This window comes from Chiloscyllium plagiosum, chromosome 1, assembly GCF_004010195.1.
Source record: "Chiloscyllium plagiosum isolate BGI_BamShark_2017 chromosome 1, ASM401019v2, whole genome shotgun sequence".
NCBI lineage: Eukaryota > Metazoa > Chordata > Chondrichthyes > Orectolobiformes > Hemiscylliidae > Chiloscyllium > Chiloscyllium plagiosum.
In genome coordinates, this window is record NC_057710.1 from 58,080,053 (window position 1) to 58,101,573 (window position 21,521).

Here is a 21,521-nt window from a genome sequence, read left to right on the forward strand (position 1 = left end):
AATCATATTGAATGGCCTACTCCTGTTCCTATTTTCTAGTTAATGGAAATAAATAATATAATACTACCTATGTGGTGGTGGAGAAGCCCGATGTTTGTCTATTCTCCAGACGGGGCACCAAACTAGGTGGATACCAGAGGCAGAAGTAGGAGGCCCTTAAGTGGGCATTCATTGCTTGATGAGTTTGTGTTAACATGAGGTTGATACAAAGACACTGTGTACAGTACAAGGTACCAAGATGGATAGACAAGACAGAGTTATAGAAATGTGCATTATTGATAAGGGGTTGATTTTTACTTGATATTGAAAACAGAATATATTAATGAACTCAATTCTATTAGCATTCATACGTTCCAATTTTAGTCTCGAAGAGGATTCTACATTAGTACATTTTAAACAGATCACATTAAAAGCATAGTTAAATGAAAGGAAATAAATTTTAAAACAATAGTAGGAACAGTCTGAATAAACAGACCCTAATGTTAAGTATCTCAGGGACCTTCTTAATCAAAGTAGTAAAATAAAGTTGAAAAATGCACAAAGTCCAAGCCATAGTGGAAACAGACTTTATTAACCAAATAAATTGTAAAATAAAAACAAGTAGCCATCAAAAGTATTGGAAAGTTGGTATTCATCACCTGTTATTAGAAGCATGTTGTATCAAAATAAAGTGATATTTAAAGGCAATGGAGCATAAGTAACAAGTTATATTTGCAGGAATAACATGAACGAGGCAAATTCTGCAAACTAGATATAGAAATAGACTTGGTATTTGAAGAATCCTAGAAAGGCCTAAAATGCATGCTTCCAGGAACCATAGAAAAATGATGCATAATTGCCTAAACATTCCCATTAATGCAGAATGTAAACTTGATCACAAGAACACAGATCTAAGTTGAAAGATGCACACCATTAAGTGCATATATTAATTTATGTTATTGCAATTAAGAAGTCCACTTACTTAACAAACAAATACAAGCACTTGTATGTAATGTGCTAAAACAAGAGAATGTGAAGGCTTATGCAAGGGACCACATAGGACACAAAGTTAGTTGAATGACAGCAATTAAAAATTGAAGGAGCATCTTCATCTTTTTTGTTAAACTGCTAAATATGTCCCACTGAGCTTGCAGTTCAAATGGTTTTAAATTAATTATAGGCAACACCTATAAATATTTTCAAAACATAAATTTTTGGAGCACAACAAATTTTGAACTTGCACTCTTTTAATGGAAAAATATTCCAATCTTTCCTGGAAACACAGCAGTTTTAAAGGCCAGAAGTAGATTAAACAAGCACTGTCTGATTGTAAGGCACCCTGCTAAAATACTGTCTAATTCATGTACATCTGGTTAAAAAATAGAAAGTAACATTAATTTCCCCCAAAACACAGTATTTCCGACCCAATTTAAGGCAATATTACTATTATAGGGAGTATTTTTCCATTATGGAATTTTAATGATATGTATCATCTAGTCACCGTGGAGTTTAGAATTCATGAATGTGACATACTGTTTCGGTTGTCCCATTTATTAACTCCCTGTTTGTACTGGCTTTAAACCATTCACTACTGGGACACACAGCTCTTCTGCAACATCTTTGGAATAATCAAATATACCTTCGGACCCCAAGTACTTAAAAAAAAAAGATATCATACACAGGCTTTACAGCAAATTTGCATCAATACTGCAACCATAGATTGCATTTCTCATACCAGTGCTGATGCACATGCAGATACTAATCGTTCTGTTCTGTGCTCAAGAGCAAATATAACATGTTTAACATGATTGAACATGTGCTGAACAAATTTTTATAGGATAAAGAAAAACATAGCAAGTGAATCGCCTATTGCACCGTTAGCATACAAATTGCAAAATTACAAAAGAACTTATTGCATGACATTTTAAAAAGAATCTGGCCGATTTATTTAGCTCAAATCTTTAGCTGTAGATGCCTGGCCGAGATTAGATGTTAGCTGTTTTAGTAGATTGCAATTAATTTTCCTCTTTGTCACAAAGTTCTGAAGGAAGGAATTTATATTGCTGCTGCCGAATTTGTGCTAGTTTCTTACGGGCATCTTCAAGTTCTCTCTCCTTTCGCAGCATTTCTTCCTGGGCTGCAATAATCTGTTCAAGAAAGAGACAAATAAAGTTCCTATTAATACATCATAGTAACGTCACAGAAAGATGCAATTTTCAATTACTCAATTCTCAGGAGGTGGATATTCGCTGGCAAGGATGCATTGACTGGCCATTTCTCCTTGACAGTGAGATGACAACATGCTCATTGCAATGTTGTTATCGAGGAACATTAAGAGACTGTCAATCATGCTGGTGTGACAATGGAATCGTTCATAGGCCCCACTGGAAAAGCACAGCAGATTTCTTTTCCAAAAGGATACTGGTGACCAATTGGATATTTAATATAGTCTGGCTGCTTCCTTTGTACTTGTAACTTTATTGAACTGAATTCAAATTCTAGAAACTTCATGAAGGAATCTGAATGAATGGGCTTTGATTTGCTGATCCAGTAGCACAACACCTCCCCAGCTTAATTTATTCACTCACCTGCGCAATACCACCGACCATCTTACTCTTCACCACAACATTCTCCTCCTCTTGCTCATTGAATGCTGCAGCCTTCTGCGCAGCCTTCACCAGGTTGTCAGATGCTCTCTTCACAGCATTACCTGCAGTCTACAAAAAAAGGTGCAGACTAAGAGTCAAAATGAAAATGCTCGCACAACACTGTCTACATGTTGGAGCAACATTGGGAGAACTTCTGCCTATGGACTTCCACAATAAAAGCTCTACTCCTGAACAATAATTATAATTAGCAGAAATAAACTGGCATTAAAACTATTGGTAATGCAAGTTATAAAAATGTTATCCTGCAAAATCATATTCCAAAACCAAATGTCAAAACATAAGCATTAAATGAACATACTTTAGAAGCAGTAGATCATTCAGCCCCTCAAGCCTGCTCTGTCATTTATGATTATGGCTGTTCTGATGAACTTCAAATCAACAGTTCCACCTAACCCCCAGAAAGTTAAGCAAGGGTTTGAAAGAGTAATTTTTTCAAGGCTGAGATAGACAGATATTTTAATCAGTAAGGGAACTGAGGATTGAATTTTAGGGGAAAAGGCAGGAAAGTGGAGTTGAGGATTATCAGATCAGCTATGATCTCATTGAATGGTGGAGCAGACTAAATGGGCAAAGTGGCCTACTTCTGTCCTTTTTTCATAGGGGCTTTAACTATCATCAGACTAGTTAAATTAATTCATTGCTTTCCAAGGTAACTGGGATTTCACATGAAGAACTCAAATTTTCCAAGTGCTTGACAGCATTGAGAGACTTTAGCTAATGATGGAATTTGAAAAAGAATTGCATGTTGGGACATCCTGAACTTCTTGGCCTTCCTCTCCTGAGACAGACTAAATAGTAGAACACACTCTTACACCTTGCTGTAGTACCATTCTCTTGAATGCCCTTCATTCAAGTGACAACGTATCAAATGGTAATCTAAACACTGATTGCCAACAAACCATTCTAAAAAAGAGAGTTCAATCCTTGCACTAATAACAGTCACTGATCAGAAACAGGAAACTCAAACTAATTAGTTCCTAGCTTGAGGACATTTGAGGTTAATTTCAGTACTCCATTCCACTTTGATGTTGTCAGTCCATAACAGAGCATAGACTCAATGTCAAACTGGATCTTTCTATACAATATACTGTACAATACCATGCTGACTATCTCTATTCAAACGATGGTTCTCCAAGTAATAATAAATCCTGTCTCTCAGAATCCTCTCCAATGATTTGACTACCACAGACGTAAAACTGTCTGGATACAGAACTGGCTGGCCCAAAGGAGACAGAGGGTAGAAGTAGATGGAAAGTATTCAGCCTGGAGCTTGGTTCCACAGGGATCTGTTCTGGGATCTCTGCTCTTTGTTATTTTTATAAATGACTTGGATGAGGAAGCAGAAGGGTGAGTTAGTGAGTTTGCTGATGACACAAAGGTTGGAGGATTGGTGGATAGTGTGGAGGGCTGTTGTAAGTTGCAATAGGACATTGACAGGATGCAGAACTGGGCAGGTAAGTGGCAGATGGAGTTCATCCTGGACAAGTGTGAAGTCATTTACTTTGGAAGGTTGAATTTGAATGCGGAATACAGGGTTAAAGGCAGGATTCTTGGCAGTGTGAAGGAACAGAAGGATCTTGGGGTCCATGTCCATAGATTCCTCAAAGTTGCCAACCACGTTGATAGGGTTGTTAGGCGGTGTATTGCGTGTTGGCTTTCATTAGCAAGGGGATTGAGTTTAAGAGCCGTGAGATCATGCTGCAGCTGTATACAGCCCTGGTTAGACCATACTTGGCATCTTGTATTCAGTTCTAGTCGCCTCAATATCGGAAGGACATGGAAACTTTAGAGGGGGTGCAGAGGAGATATACCAGGATGCTGCCTGGATTGAAGGACTAAGGCTTATCACGAGGGGGCATAAATCTTAAGGTAATTGGAGGAAGGTTTAGGGGAGATGTCAAAGATTGGTTCTTTACGCAGAGTGGTGGGTGTGTGGAATGCACTGCCTGTGGTAGTAGTAGAGTCAGATACATTTGGGAATTTAAGTGACTCTTGGATAGGCACATGGAAGATGGTAAAATGAAGGGTATGTAGGTTAACTTGATCTTAGAGTGGGATAAAATGACGGCACAACATCAAGGGCCAAAGGGCCTGTACTGTACTGTGCTGTTCTATGATCTATGAAAAGTGATGGGGACCTGAAAAGTGAATATAGGAAGTTAAGTTGAAGCTAAAAGGCAGGATGAACAGAGTAGTAATCTCAGGATTGTGGCACAGTGGATCAGTGGTTAGCACTGCTGCCTCACAGCACCAGGGACCTAGGTTCAATTCCACCCTCAGTCTGTGTGGAGTCTGCACATTCTCCCAGTGTCTGTGTGTGTTTCCACTGGGTACTCTGGTTTCCTCCACCATCCAAAGATATGCAGGTTAGGTGTTCAGGGATGTGCAGATTGGATGGATTAGTCATGGACAATGCAGGGGAATGGGTCTGGGTGGGATGCTTTTTGGCGTGGACCTGTTGAACCAAATGGCCTGTTTCCACACTTTAAGGATTCTATGAATACAATATTTCTGTCACTAAAGGACAATATGCTAAAATTATGCAGAAGTGTGTGTATTGTTTTACAATATCCAAAAGTAAAAAGTAGGGCATTTCAAAAGCACAATACACAACAGACCAAACTTTAACGGAAATGTTTCTCACTTGACTAATTCATTGAAAAGATTGATTAAATATTTTAGAACAAAAACAAAGAAAATAAAAAAGCATGAAAAAGGACAAAATTAAATAATGATATGGAATCATGGATTATTTAAGTATTGAAAAATAATCTGATTAAAACGAAAGCCAAAAGTTTAAAGGAAATCTCGAGTATATTCAGAGAAAAATCAAGTCACAGGCTTCCCTTTTATAAAAGGCAAATAAACAAATTAGTGTGGCCACCATCAGTAGTTAAGTGAACAAGACGACATAGAACAGTACAGCACAGGAACACACTCTTCAGCCCACCAAGTCTGTGTCAACCATGATGCCATTCTAAACTAATCCCATTTGCTTGTACATGGTCCATATCCCTCTATTCCTCACCTGTTAATATGTCTGGCTATTCTTGCACTTTCCCTTTCTATCTAGAAGGAAGAACTGACTGAACTTCTCCAAAGTTATTATGTAGCTCCTCATCTGATATCCTTAATACAAAATATTCTCTTGCTCTGATTTTTGAAAGTGGGTCACAAATTTAGTAAACAAATATTCAAAATGATGTTACAACAAAATGGATTCTCACACACAACACAATAATTGTGGCCACATCCAAATGGCTGTGACTCATTTACAAAAATGAACAAGCTTTTGTTTTTGCACCTCCACTATTGTATCCGCAATGATCCTGCACTGTTTAACCATATCTGCGCCGTTAGAAATACGATAGAATATTAGTCTCTGCTCATCCTTTATGATGATAGAGAAGTAGGGAGAAGAATATATGCATACATTTGTGTGTGTCAATTGTATTTTCAGATGTGATTTCTTTTTAAACTTTTTCTTGCATAAATTTGTTCACATGATAGATATACATTAGATACCTGGAGTCTCCTCATGGCCTCTGAATCTTGATCAGCTTTCACTTTGCAGGCCACTAAAAGTTGAGCTGTGGATGCTGCCACCTGTTTGGCTGAAGAGATCAGCTTCTCCTCACTGGCGTGACCCTGAACTGCTGCATTAGCCGCCTCACACAAACTACTTGTAGCAGCAGCAACCATTCGAGCCTACAAGAGGAGAGTTTTATTTAGGTTGAAAAAGAAATTCAAATTTGCATAATCTGTTCTACATCAAAAACTTATTTTAGTTTAAAAATTACAACAACAAAATGCAATATTGTCTCATTGTTTTGTAAAAATTATAGCGAGTCAGGTCACCTAATAATTAATGCTCAAGTTGATTACATTGGAAGTGGAGAAGATGGTATCTTATTGTACTCACTGCTGAAATGAGGCCTTGGGACCACTGGCCATCATCCACTGCATTTGCTGGTACAGCTCCAACCTGTGGTGGAAAAGAAATCCTTCTTGAAGTTTTAAAAACCAACCTGGTCAGACATATCGTGACATATCCCTGTGGAAGGTTCTACTTGAATCAAGATCTTTGGCAGAACACTAGCATCGTCATTAGAGCCCTCACACTCCAACATTTGCCATGCTTTTATTTAGATTCATCACCTTACAATGAAACAACTTATTCAGGTGAGCACATTTAAGTAAGCTTGGTGAAACATAATACCCTTTCTAAATAAAGGGGGAGGAATAGAAAGCACATTAACAACTAGTCTTGTTACAATAGCTAAAGTAGTTTATTGATCCCAAAACAAATCTGGGGTGCATTGGTCCTAATACCAGCTGTTGAAATGAAACTATTTTACACATTACTAAATTGATACAAAATTACACTGTGGTTTTATACTGAGAACATTTTACATGCTTTCCTGAAAAAAATTACTTGGTGTTTAAAACAATTTCCTCCCATTTTTTTCATTTCAATCTTATGCTGACACTTGTGTTTTTTTCCCACAGGCATTATCAAATTGTCTTGAAAGCAGGCAGTGATGCATTGAGGAAAACTCATTAAATACAGGTTGTTCTGCTATGACACGACAGCTATATTCCACTGTGACATCGCGCTATAAAAAATCATGCTATGGAAAACCACTATAGAAAATCATGTTGTAGAAGATTGCTATAGAAAATCGCTATACCGATTCAGCAGAAAGTTTGTGTTATCCAAACAACGCCCACAATTGGTTAATCATGCCATAGCCAATTCACGCTGACGAAACGCACGTTAGTGCAGAACTAACTTAATGTGACACAGTTACTTCTTACCTTGCCTTGTGCCACAAGCTCTCTTTGAGCAGCAGATGCAGCTTTCACGAGGGCACTGGTTGCTGCTGCGATTGACTTGGCTGCTTCTAGGATCTGTTCTTCAAAGTTAAGACTTTCATCTGCTTGCTGTTGGACAAAGAAAATTACAAAAGATTAGATGCCAATGGAAATATATTGAAAAGATACAATATTAATTTGCAATACACTGTCACATCAAAACTCAAACAAAATGAGTTTGAATTCAAGAGTAGCTGAGGAATTTGGTGAACTTGTGCCAAAATGTAAACTAAAGTCCTGTAAACGAAACTTCAGTAGGTTGCATTCTACAGTATACTACAAAGGTGTTAGATAAAAAGTTGAGTAGAAAACATGAAAAATAAATTCTAGGTTTTCTAATAAACAAATAAAAAACAAAATGCTGTGAAGTCAAGAAACTGTACAAATATGTTTGATATATAGTTGAGTTTTAGTTAACAACCTAATATAGCAAACATATCAGACAGTCTCTTGTAACATTATTTGTATAGTGAAAGGTTTTGGTCACAAAATATTGATTATTCTATATACATATTTGTTGTTGAAATAATCCACTATGTAGAAATTGTATCTGGAGTTACGCTCAAGTCAGAACATTTACATCAGACTTCATACAAAGGCTAAAAAGCTTCTGTAATATCAAGGTCATAAGAATTACAGGCTTGAATAGTTTAAATGAGATCAATTTCAATTACTGAGCAGTTGGTCTCCTGCACTGTCAGTACATTCCAATCTCTTCAGTTTTTGAATTCTTGGTTATAAAGATCCTCAGGTTCACTGCAAAGGTGCAAGTCTCAACAGCAAATGTAAGAGGTTATCAGACTATAGGGAATGGTAGGGTTAGATCCAGTAGTCTCCTAACGTCCCTGTATTTACTTGGAGTTCTCACTAGATAAAGATCACAATGTCAAGGTCAACTCTAGCATCCTTGATACAATCCCAGCTGAAGTCCACTAGCTCAAAAGATTGTGAATCAAACTCTATTTACGCAGCCCAAATTCGCATTGAATACATTCATTATATCAGCAGTAGACCAACATAATGACTTCGAAACAAAATTACCAGGAAATAACGTACTATTCCACATAGCAGTAAATCACTGACTAGATCAATAAACCCAGGAAAAAAAAAATAATGCAGTTTTTGTTTCATTATATAGATATTTTTTCACCTTGGGTTTAGCTCTTGGTTTCAGCTGTTCAAGTTTCTTGGCAGCTGCCTCAATAGCTGCAGCAGCTCTCAGCAACTCATTCTCAGCAATAACTGTTGGATCTTCAGGATTCACCCATTCTGTGCCTAACAAATGTGAGGGATAAAGCAAAAATTGATCAACCAAGAGCAATTTCTTAAATAATTTTCTTGTAATGTTTGCATTGTTCAATAGCCTCCTCTATTTTTATGTGCATATTGCGACTGGCCTGAATAATAGTTCTCCAAGAAAATACAATAGTCATCCAAAACGATCCGCACTGTATTTAGTACTACGACCTGGCATTGACCAGCTTTGGCAGCAGCATTCTAAATAGCATGGAACTAGAGTCCCAGTGACATGGGTGATCTGCATTACTAGACATCAGTGAAGGTCTGGTAGGCAGAATTGAAATTGAAGATCATAACTCAATTTCTATCCAGAATTGTGCACAGATCACATCATAAAAAAGTGCAGAAAGTGTTAAAGTTAATCCATATATACAAGGCTCAAGGCTTTTACTTTTACCATTTGCAAAAATCTGGAGCATAAAATAGAAACTATTCTTGGCAGTTTTTGTCTGAGAAAGTTCATCCTATTTATTATTTTGAAATTGGAATGCAATAAACAATTGAAGGCAATAATTTAATAATCAATCCAAATAATTATAGAATCAATGAAAAGGCTGCCTTTTCAACGCCTATAAAAGATTAAAAAAACTAAATAGAACATAATTGCTAGACTGTGGCTGGTTATTATGAATCATAGAAAACTCAGTACAGATTTGCCACAACCCACAACTAAGGCAAACTCTCCAGCACATTATTATCTACTTCAGCACATATTTTCATCCAGAATTTTGTGGCTTCAATAGGTTCACTCAAAAAATCCATATAAAGTCATTCAGACATGTAGATCTCTAAAATGACGACATCGTTACAAATTGTTCACCAACATATCTTGGAAAGCTATTCATAAACTATCAAATTATCAGTCTTAAAATTTATCACATTAATTCAGTGCAAAGGAATTTCTGGTGTATAAATTTCCTTCCTATGTGTTTTGAACTACTGCACAACAGTGAGATGTTAATTTTGTTACTTTGGAGTGTACCCAACCAAATTCCTTCACTTTGCCAAAATGAATGCCTGATGTAGAAGTACATTTAGTTCACAAAAAGTTGAGTTAAAATTAAAGATGTCAGATTGTTTTATTTAATGTGCTTGTTCAAATATAAAAATGTAACTGCAACAATGAAAGATTTCCTGAACAGAGGATCAACTAACCAACTCAAACAAAAATTCTACAATAACATTATTTTTTGAGTCCAAGATAGCTCTTCTTTGGAACCTGAAGATGATTGCCAGCATCTGAAGAACTTAGCTGAAATGATCAGTAATAAAATTAAAGATTAATTTAGATCATTAGATCAATTAGCTAATCACTCCCTTTTGCTTTCTTTTGGTTGGGGGGATGGGTGAAGAGGGAAAGAATGTTGGTCAGGGCAGTAGCACCAGCACCAGCACCAGCACCAGCACCAGGGCTAGGATTCACTTTGTTTCACTTCAAATTAAGTTTCAATATGGAATATGTTTGGTCTTCAGTGAGTAGTACTTCACAATATAACACAAGAATTAGGAACTAAAGTTGGCCATTTGGTCCTTCAAGCCTGCTTTATCATTCAGATTAGATTATAGCCTCAATTCCATTTATCTGTTTATCTCCCCATAAGCCTTAAAATTAGTAACATACCAACTATGAAGGCAGTTCCTTCTGTCCTTAACAGTAATATTAGCTTTAAAACAGCTATAAAGTTGGGCAGCTGCTCATGAAAATTATCTTCTGTATTATATTTTAAAGAGAACAAGTTACATCACCAGTACATTAGAACCCAACACTACCCAATACTAGACTTGATCCCCGCCTTCACTTGGGACTATTTTGTTTTTTTCTGAACAAGGTGCTTTTCTTTATACGTGTCAATAATGATACATTGAACTCCAAGATTTAACTTCAATGCAAAACACTTCCTTACCTTTCATAGCCTCTGCAGCCTGGATGAGCTCTGTGACAGAACCAGCCACACGTTTTGAATATGTTGCCAGCTGCTGTTTGAGATCTGTCGATGGCTTTTGAAGAATCTAGAAAGGAGATCAAAAATACTGAATGGAAGGGGAAGAAAAGGTAATTCACAAATAATCATCATATAATTAGCTAAACAATATATGTCACACACTTTGGCACTCATGTTTACTCTACAACAAAGTTACAAAGTGAAAAGGATTAGCTTTTAATTTAATTATCGTCACAAATCTCCATTCCCTTTCAAAAAGTTTGAGAGGCTTTTACCAATTTAGCAACTTTACTGGTTTAATTACTTCTAAATGCATAAGTGGAGCCGAAGAAAGTCTACACAAGTTTGTGAGGAAGGATCACGATGGCCATACAATCATCTAGATATTGCTTTGCAGAGCACCCATCTGGTCTTTAAGGATCTGTGCAAATACCTGAGGAATTAAGGTAGAATATTGGTATTGCACAGACTTCCAGACAGAATTACACCATCTGCCTCATTATAAAAGAACAAACATGTCATTCTTTAACCATACTTGAAGATATCTATGGACCTAATGGTTTGCCAAGGCAGTCAGTGCCTCCTGGGACTGAACTCAGAAGTCAGGCCTAGGGATCATCTACAAAGAGTAGTAAATATCTTTCTAAATGCTCCTCTCAATTTCACAACTACCTGATGAAGGAGCAGCACTCCGAAAGTTAGTGCTTCCAAATAAACCTGTTGGACTATAACCTGCTGTTGTGCGATATTTAACTTTGTACACCCCCCAGTCCAATACCAGCACCTCCAAATCATGTCTTCCTGCAGTACTTTTCTTAGGTAGCCAGTTGAAGTAAAGAACCCACTGAATGATGGAAGTCTTCCAATAATTGTATGCATTTTAATATTTTACAATTTCATAAGATTATTTCCTAATTATTATCTTTGTTAAATAGAAGCCCCAAGAGTATACATTTATGGAGTAGGGTTGCAAAACAGCCAGAACATCATTCAATGGAAGAACAAGGCTTGAGGGTTAAATGGTCTATTCTTAGAAAACAACAATAAGTCCCTCAAAGTACATATATGGTAGAAACTGCAACATGTTACACATACAATACATGCAATTAGCTAGAGATCAGAACACATACATGCTGTAAAATATCTCAGCCCCATCCATAAATCAATGCAGCTTATGTCAGTCTGAAGGAAAGACAAACAGATGTGCTTATAAATACAAGCAAACTTGTAGAGAAAACAAAAGGGAGAGAATCATTTCACTACGGAAACAAAGAGCTACTTCAGAGGAGTTAAATTATATACCCATGACATATTGGCCTCTGACTTCTTCAAAAGAAGTTCTCATTCCAGAATCAAAGTTTTAAATTGGCTAATGACAGCATCGTTTCACATCGACATAACTCAGTCATGTCTTTAGAATGTACCTTATGCACATGTCACACATCTGAAGAAACTCAAAACAAGTTTAGTAGGAGGGTTATACAAATCAAAGATGTTAACATTTTATTGCAAATGAATTAATTGGCAATAAACATTCATTCTTTCCTGTTCAACTATTTTGTCGTTGAATTCACTGTCATCAGTATCTGCCAATATTATGTGGCCTGCCTCATCAAGGCATCATGCTCTGTGAGATCATTAATTTTCCGAGTGGTAAGTGGAGCCCAGGTTAGAACTTTTACAGCACCAATAGAGGGTGGTATGGCAACCATGAATCTGCACATATTTGGCAATATGAGAAGTCTGCTGTTTCGCATTTCATCACAGCAACTGCAGCACTGTCTGTAGGAAGGATCCATTCCACATTATGTTTAAATTCTCTATATTTGGACAAACTCATGCATAACATTCAAACACAGCCAGGCTATTTAATGCTGCTGTGACGGAGGATACTCACCGGCTTTGAAATATAGTGAAGGAATGAGAATGAAATGCAGGAGGAAAAGAGACAGAGGTAATTCAACAAAAACATAACAGGACAAAGCAATAAAAAGTCAGGAAAAACTCTTCTAAAGAGACTAATTGGAAGATTTCAGGTTCCACTCCCAAAACGTGTTCATGATTGCCATGACCAGTGTCAGGGGAACAACAGTTAGCTTCAGCTCCACTGGGTTGGGGCATAGTCGAAGTTAGCCAGGGTCCCACACCTGGTCACTTCACAGAAAAATGTTACAAGTAGCTGAAGTCCAAATTGAGCTCAGCTGTGATTCACATAAGTCAAACAGCCAGTCAGTAACCATTGTCTACACTTAGGGATGGGCAACTGAATCTAGCAGAGTGACCAATAACCACTGACCCAAATGATCAATACCTTCAATGATGGTGGAATGGACAAGTGGAGGAAGGGAGAAGAAAACAATTAAATACATATTAAAGTCAAGGCTGTGGAGAAGCTGCAACAATTTTGCAGAATTGCACCAGGGATGACAGACTTCAGTTATAAAAAGAGTTTAGAGAAATGGGGATGATTCTCCTTGGAGATAGTTAAGGGGAGGTTTAATAGAGGCGCTGAAAATTAGAGGGGTTTCTATAGAGCAAACAGGGACAAATCATTCTAGTGATAAGAGCATCTATAACCAGAGGATGCAGATTTAAGGTAATCAGCAAAAGAACCAGAAGGAAGAGGAGAATTACTTGTACACAGGAACTTCTCAATCTGAAATGCATTGCCTGAAAGATTACTGCTGGAACGGATTCAGTAGTCATTTTAAGAAAGGAATCAAATATTTGTAAAAGAAATAACGGCTGTACTCTAGAAATGCAGAATGAAACCAACTGAATAGCTCTTTCAAAGAGCTGACACCAGACACTTAATAGCATCCATTAATGTTGTACAATTGTATGAAAATGCTTTCAAGAAAAATGATTTAGAATTAGAAATTTTAATACTTTAACAAATAGAATAGAACTACCTGATGAATAATAAAGTTTGCACATTCATTTAATTCCAGTTTAGGCATTTATAAGACAGTACAAATTTAATGATTACTTACAACAAGAACATGTTCCAGTAGAGTCAGGTATCCTTCAGAACATTCTTTGCCAAAACGAAGAGCTCTGGTCTGAACGTCGCTGGAGACTTCTGGGTGATAAGCTGCTTGCTATAAAAATGCAGTAATAAAGTCTGTTAATTATCTGGCTTTGTTCTCACAAGAGCCTTCCATGGGCTCTTTTTCAGTTTTCACAAGCAGCACCGCCCAAAAATTTATTTTACTTCTGACATGAAAAAATGTCACTGTTATGGCAAATGGGACTAGTTTATGTTGGGAAACTTGGACAAGTTGGACCGAAGGGTCTGTTTCTGTGCTGTATAATTCTATGTATGTTAGAAACATCTGCACTGAATCTGTTTTACTGGTTTGGTTTAAATTGATTCCCAATTATTCGAGATGATAGGAGAGATAATGCCATTGGCTCTTGCTACAGTACCTGCAAAACCTCTGCCACCTGGAAGGACAAGAACAGTATAGATACATGGGAACACCATCACCTGCAAGTTGCCTCCAAATCAGTTGCCATCTTGACTTGGAACTGTATCACTGTTCCTTCAGGGTCACTAGGTCAAAACTTAGAATTCCTTCCCTAACGGCATTGTGGATGGACCTAAACTCCATAGACTGCAACAGTTCAAGGTGGGAGCTCACCATCTTCTCAAAGGCAATTTGGGACAGATAGCAAAAGCTCATGCTCACTTCAGGAATAAATAAAAATAAAGCAACACCAAATTGCATTTACAATATAGATGAGAAGCTAAACTTCCAAGTTCAGCGGTTTCAGGTAAAAGAACAGGACAAAATACAATCAGACTATAAAACAGTTGGTTTTATACACTTTAGAAGTTGGGAGAAAAATCAAAAGAAATATTGCTTAGAAATGAATTCTGAACGGAGGAGAAATTGAGTATTGAAAATAAAGAATCTCATGCATTTATCAAAGAGCAATTATTTTTACTTCCACCTGTAATTTTCACTTATTTAATCCTCGGTAAGTGATGGGTGTCATTTGTCATCTCAAACCTTCCCCCAACTGATCAAATTGGAGAACTTAAATTTTCTCATCACCAATTTCAATGTTATTTAACAAATAACCAACACAAACCCACCTGTACTGGGAAAATCAACCAAGGTGACATACTCTTTTGTCTCCTGATACAATTCTGAGGTTAAGACTTAAGGTAGAATTAAAGACTTATGTAACCTGTTCTGAAGCCTACCTGACAGCAAGGTTAAATGGTTTAACTGTTAGTAATTAAAGCAGTGCAGATTGTTTTTCTGGGAAGGATGTGGCAACATGTACATCTGGAGACTATGGCAACATTGTGTTTTAACAATGGCTGGACTGCAGTCTCCAAAGTCCCAGGAAAAGCATTGAGAATTTTGGATGTAGGTTTGCTCGCAGAGCTTGAAGGTTCATTCCCAGACATTTCATCACCCTACTACGTAACATCTTCAGTGGGCCTCAGGCAAAGCACTGCTGAAACTTCCTGCTTTCTACTTATATGTTTGGGTTTCTTTGGTTGGTGATGTTATTTCCTGTGGTGAAATAACTTCCTGTTCTTTTTCTCAGGGGGTGGTAGATGGGGTCTAAGGAAATAACATCACCAATCCAAAGAAATCCAAACATATAAATAGAAAGCAGGTATTTTCAGCATTGCTTTGCCTGAGGCCCACCGAAGATGTTGCCTAGTAGGGTAACGAAACGTCTGGAAATGAACCTTCAAGCTCAGCGAGAAAACCTACATCCAAAACTTCAACCGGAGCTACAAATCTTCTCAAAATTCGCTACGCATTGAGAATGTTGAATTGTAAGCAGTATGCTTTAAACTGTCTATTTAGATTGAAGATAAAAGAGAGTTGGGTTCTACTAGGGTATAATGTTCATGTGATGCACTTTGCCATAGATATGAGCTCAAAGGTTTTCCCCATACAGGATGTCTCAAAGTCTCAGAAAGACAGCGTCAGCCAGGAACACCTAAAGAAGGTCTAAACCTTCTAAGCCTCACCGCAAAAGAATACTGGCAACCCTTCAACTGAGAAGGCCAAATTGTGAGGAATTGAAATGAGGCTAACAGATTTGTCTAGCTAATACTGGAGGGAGAATCACCAGAAAATCTCCCCACTGTGAATTACAAATCTGAAGTTGGAAGTTATTAGGCTGAGAAAGGAAAGGAACAGAATAAAACCTGTTGAGTTGAGAGTCACTTTGGATCTTGTTGGGGAAAATTGAATAATTACTTAAGGGACAGGGTTAAATATACCCATGATGTGGGTTTGCTGGTTGTGTTATAAGTGAAGGGGGTATTTTCCATTCTGTAGTTTAAAGTACAAGTTGCCTATAAAGCGTATGTTTGGTCAGTAGTGCTTAGAATCTTTTGTTATAGTAAAATCAAGCATAATTTGCAAAACCTCAAGTATTTTCCCAACCTCCTGCTCCAGTGATAATCCGGAGGATAAACCTTGTAGCTTCATCACAAATAGCCAAAAATCTTCATTTCAGACTAACCAAAAAACAACCAATTCCAGAAAACTCTGGGTGAAGGGTCAAGAGTGGAGTGCTGGAAAAGCACAGCAGATCAGGCAGCATCCAAGGAGCAGGAGAATAGACATTTCTGGCATAAGCCCTTCATCAGGAATCCAGACTCTGATCTCCAACATCTGCAGTCCTCAATTTCTCCTAACTTTGTGTGAAGGTCAAGAAATCTGCATTCAAATTTACAAAATGTTTTTATGGGAATTGGACAGTTCCCAGGAGCTAGGTGAAAGCAAGTGCTGCAGATGCTGGAGATTAGAGTCAAAAGTGCGGTGCTGGAAAAGCACAGGTCAAGCAGCATCTGAGGAGCAGGAGAATCAACATTTCAGGCAAAAGCCCTTCATCAGGAAGTTCCCAGGAGCTCTCAGGTCATCTTGACCTGATATCTTCTCCCATTGTTTGCAAAGAACTTACTTAAAAGAAACTAAGATATATTTAGTACCAATCTTTCCTTTAGAAAGAGCAAGAACACTTTAAATAAAAAGTAACACTCAGATGCTCCTTTAAGAATTAAAGCTTCATCTTTTATCCAGTTCTTTGTCAATTAAGATGAATGACTATTTCGCAGCTGAAGCTTGGCTTATTAGATACCTTACAAGAATGAAGCATCTCTGCAATAGCTTTGCGACTAAGGTTGGCAGTGGCAATAACATCCTCTTGACGACAGGAGTTTCCTGCTGCTACAGCTTTAGCAGTTGCAATGGTAATGCCTTTGGTCATCCGGATAAATTCTTCAGGTGTAGAAGTTTTAGGTGGTGGATCTGCTGAGGAAAATACCTAAGGAATAAGAGGAGTTAAGTGAACAAGTTAAAAAAATTGTAATGCTTTAATTTCATCCATTTTTCATTCAGATGCATGAAATAACATTTTTCTTTTAAAATCACTCTTATAATAATCTTGAACCTCCAACATTTGCAAAGAATGTAGAGAAGTTAGATCTCTTTACAACCTTTATGGTATTCCTTTTGAGACATGAATTTTTCTGCAGTAGCAGACGATCCAAAGTTTTTAGCCTTTCTGTGCAAGTATTGATTAACTGTTTGGGAGGCTCAGGACATACAGTAATATAAATACAAAGTGGCATTTCCACTTTATTTTGTGGGTGAGTCCTAATCTATTGCTAAAAAAGAGAAACACCTTTCGGCTAACCGAGGAGTCTCTGATTTCGAATAAGCCATTCAGCCCGTCAAGCAGACTTTACCATTTGGTTAAATCATAGCCAATCATGTTTACACCAAAACTGCTTTCCTTTCTTCTGCCACATCCATATTTTTCCATGTCATTAGACTCCACAAACCTATTGATGTCAGTTTTGAACATGCTCGATAATTGATCTTCCATTGCTCTCTGGGATAGAGAATTCCACTAAGATTCGCAGTGAAAAATATCCCCCTCATCTCAGTCTTATATGTCCCTGGTTCTAAACTTGCCAGTGAGAGGAAAATGTCTTTTCTACAATCTATCGTGTAAGAATTTTGTATGCTTCAATGTAATCACCTCTCAGTTTTAGAAATTTGATAAAATATAGACCTAACTTCCTCAATCTCTGCTCGTAAGACAATCCCACCAGCTCACATTAGAGATAGGCCAAGAAAATGTAATGTAGCCAAAAACTAGCTCAGTAAACAAACAACATTGGGTGTATGCATTATTCTGTTATCTGTAGCTACTAACTAACACATTTGACAATATGCAGATGTACCCACTGAGAACAAAACCAACGAGATGATTTAACAAGATATGAGGAAGTGGAAACATTTGACTACCATTATAAAAAGCAAACGAAGTACATACTGCAAGTTCTTGACGGATGTGCTCAATAGTGGCTTCCAGAGCTCGTGTTCCTCTAGTAGCTTCATCTTCGACTGCCTTTACAGTCTTCAGCAGTGAAGTCACATTGGTCACCATAACCTAACAGGATACAAGTACTGGATATCAGTCCAAGAACTAAAAGAAAAATTAAGCTTAGTCACTTTGTTAAACAACCTACAATAAATTTGCCATGTTTAACTAAAGACTACCTTCGATATCTTTTCATTCTGAAATGGACAAGGGGGGGGGTTGGATTTAACTGAAACTTACAGAATACCAAATGGCTGGATAGAGTCGATGTTGGGAAGATGTTTCCATCGGTACGAGACTAGGACCTGAGGGCATAGCCTTAGAATAAAGGGTAGACCTTTTAGAACGGAGATAAGGAGAGACGTCTTCAGCCAGAGAGTGGTGAATCATTGCCACAGAAGGCTGAGGAAGCCAGGTCATTCAGTAAATTCATGGAATCAATTTAGGTAAAGGGGCAGTACAGAGAGATCTGGGTGTTCTTGTACACCAGTCAATGAAGGCAAGCATGCAGGTACAGCAGGTAGTGAAGAAGGCTAATAGCATGCTGGCCTTCACAACAAGAGGGATTGAGTATAGAAGCAAAGAGGTGCTTCTGCAGCAACATGTTTCCGCTGATGGGCGAGTGCTGAACCAGAGGACACAGCTTAAAAATACTGGGTAGACCATTAAGGACAGAGATGGGGAGAAACTTCTTCACCCAGAGAGTGGTGGCTGTGTGGAATGCTCTGCCCCAGAGGGCAGTGGAGGCCTCGTCTCTGGATTCATTTAAGAAAGAGTTGGATAGAGCTCTCAAAGATAGTGGAGTCAAGGGTTATGGAGATAAAGCAGGAACAGGATATTGATTAGGAATGATCAGCCATGATCATATTCAATGGTGCTGCAGGCTTGAACGGCTGAATGGCCTACTCCTGCACCTATTGTCTATTGTATATTTAAGACTATGGTACAGGTTCTTGAGTATCAAGGGGATCAAGGGTTACGGGGAGAAAGCAGGAGAATGGGGTTGAGAAGCTTATCAGTCATGATGGAATGGCAGAGCAGACTCAATGGGCTAAATGGCCTAAATTCTGCTCGAGTCTTATGGTCTAAAATCTTAAACTGTTACTCATGGAAAGATTTTTGTGGAAGTTTTGGCTTCCAGATAAGCAACTTAGGAATTGATAACTGAAAGATAATCTTATAAAACTCGCTAAGATAATTTACTCTTTATAAAATGCAGTTGGCAAAACAAAACATTAATGTCATAAAGATAATCTTAAATGTAACAATTAATGTTCCTCTCCCTTTGCATATTGTTTTGAAACCTGTCCATAATGTAAATATGCACCATTGGCCCACATGAGACTTCACTGTTAGCCCATAAAAAACATGGTTCTATTACAGAGGTAGTGTAAACAATAGGTACTGTCACAGAAGATTGTGGTTTTTGAAGATTACTAAATAAGTTTTATCTGGTTTGCAATTTTTCATAATGGAGTATACTTGTAAAGTACATCACTATCAGCGGAGATTAAGTATTTTGCAGCTATTTTGCCATTCAATACCAAGGCTTTGGATTATTCAGTCAACTGCACTTGATCACTTTTTATTTGGCACTCAGTCATTTTCAAGAAATACTAAGGATCTTGCAGTGGTAGTGGGTTCAAGTCCCACCTGTTACTGCATTGTGTAACAACATCTCTGAACAGGTTGATCAAGAAATATTAAAGGGAAAACTATGTTTGTACTGTATAAGATAAAGTGCTGATTGTTTGGCAAGTGGAATCTGATTAAAGGCGTAGCCATGGATAATGCATCATTTAATGGTCACTGACAATTCACTACCAAGCTTTGTTTAAATTTTAAAATTGGACAGTTTGGCACAGGTTGCTTAAGGTGTTGTCCTGAGAAATGAATGAGAAATTGGCTGTCACCTATTTTGTGAAAAAGGCAGAGAGCTTCTTTTTTCTGTAAAGGACAGGATCTTGTGTATTTTATATACATGATATTACAGCTTGTACAATATTCTATGTGTATATTTGAAAACAATGTTTATGGCATATCAAAGTCCATTTGCCAATGAATCAGCACTTTCCCCCTCAGTACAAAATGTTTTCTCTTTACTTCATATTTCTTGTTCTGATCAGTGCAAGATGAAAAGTATCTTTCTTCAGCAACAGGTAATTATATTAGAAATGTCCAAAATCTCTGACTGAGCTGGACGTAGGAACATTTGCTGAGGGTCATGGGAAACAGGATTTGCCCATCAGAAATCAAAAGTTTCTGGATAATTCCCCTGTAGGTCAGCACACTTGGACATCCACTGGGGTTCCAATGCGCATCCTGTTACATCTGGTCACAGATAATCTGGAAATTGAATATCTGGGCCACTGCATTTAAAAACCTGCCACCCTGCTGCTTCAAAATGTAACTCTTTCTGTCCTTGTGACCCTGTGTCCTCCATTTTCTACCAGTGGAACATTGTCCTGTCTTCAGTTTCTATATTGCCATTTCTGGCACAGGTTTCAGTTATCGCGGCCATTTTACACCCTTTGTAAACTCATTCACACTGCTTTCTCTCTCGGTGCCTGTACCCGCCTTCTCAAAACTTACCAACATCTACAGGTACATATTGCAACCACATCACTTATAACCACTATCATTCAAAGAACTGTGATATAGTTTTCAGGGCTAAACATGCTGTACACCTGCAAAGTTTGCTTTAATAACTGATGCCACTCACTGGATCAGTCAGTGGAGGAACTCTAACTAGGCGTAATTGGCTAGACAGGAGGAAGAATTACCAATATGTACAATTCTCAGGGGGAGGATAGCACAGAACTTGCCAATTGATCAAACTTAAGGTCGAAGAGTGTGGTGCTGGAAAAGCACAGTTGGTCAGGCTGCCTGACTGGCTGTGCTTTATACCAGCACCACACTCTGTCTCTGATCTCCAGCATCTGCAACGCTCACTTGCTCCCAATTGACCAAACTCATCCTGTTCATATATAGGCTCACATTTGAGGAATAATTGTGTAATAATTGTATATATTACCAAATGCTGACAGCTGTTACTATCAGAAATGTGCTGGGTCCAAGGTTGCTGTTAGACATTGTATAAACAGAACCTTGCTATTTATTCTGTAAGTACCTTGGCAGCATTCTTGAGATTATACATGGATGGATCATCTGAAGCTTTCCCTGATGCTCCTTTTGTTGCACTAATAAGATCTGCCAGGGCCTTTGCTACATCTTTCACTGCATTAATCAGCACAACCTGAGAGAAACAAACATACGGTTGCTTATTTGCAAATAAAATAACCTTTTGACACAGCGGACAGCTCAAATTTATTTAAAAAGAAGATCAGTTCCTAAAATATTTACAAGATTCATTGCACTGCCATAT

General features: G+C 37.8%; 1 protein-coding gene across 6 annotated transcripts in view; it reads right to left on the minus strand.

The window, feature by feature from the left end:
• Positions 1 to 550: 550 nt before the first annotated feature.
• tln1 (talin 1) overlaps positions 551 to 21,521 on the minus strand; it is a 162,314-nt gene continuing 141,343 nt past the window's right edge. For 4 of the 6 annotated variants that reach the window (XM_043687343.1, XM_043687371.1, XM_043687336.1 and 1 more), the window contains 12 exons: positions 21,267 to 21,392; positions 18,089 to 18,205; positions 16,886 to 17,071; positions 13,759 to 13,866; positions 12,663 to 12,665; positions 10,727 to 10,832; positions 8,674 to 8,798; positions 7,467 to 7,592; positions 6,571 to 6,633; positions 6,174 to 6,356; positions 2,568 to 2,696; positions 551 to 2,126 (listed from right to left, as the gene is read on the minus strand). In XM_043687343.1, the coding sequence (XP_043543278.1) occupies positions 1,995 to 2,126; positions 2,568 to 2,696; positions 6,174 to 6,356; positions 6,571 to 6,633; positions 7,467 to 7,592; positions 8,674 to 8,798; positions 10,727 to 10,832; positions 12,663 to 12,665; positions 13,759 to 13,866; positions 16,886 to 17,071; positions 18,089 to 18,205; positions 21,267 to 21,392 (1,404 nt within the window). In that variant the 3' untranslated portion in view covers positions 551 to 1,994. The remainder of the gene's footprint in view (positions 2,127 to 2,567; positions 2,697 to 6,173; positions 6,357 to 6,570; positions 6,634 to 7,466; positions 7,593 to 8,673; positions 8,799 to 10,726; positions 10,833 to 12,662; positions 12,666 to 13,758; positions 13,867 to 16,885; positions 17,072 to 18,088; positions 18,206 to 21,266; positions 21,393 to 21,521) is intronic. The other 2 variants (XM_043687380.1, XM_043687361.1) reach the window with 1 other exon arrangement.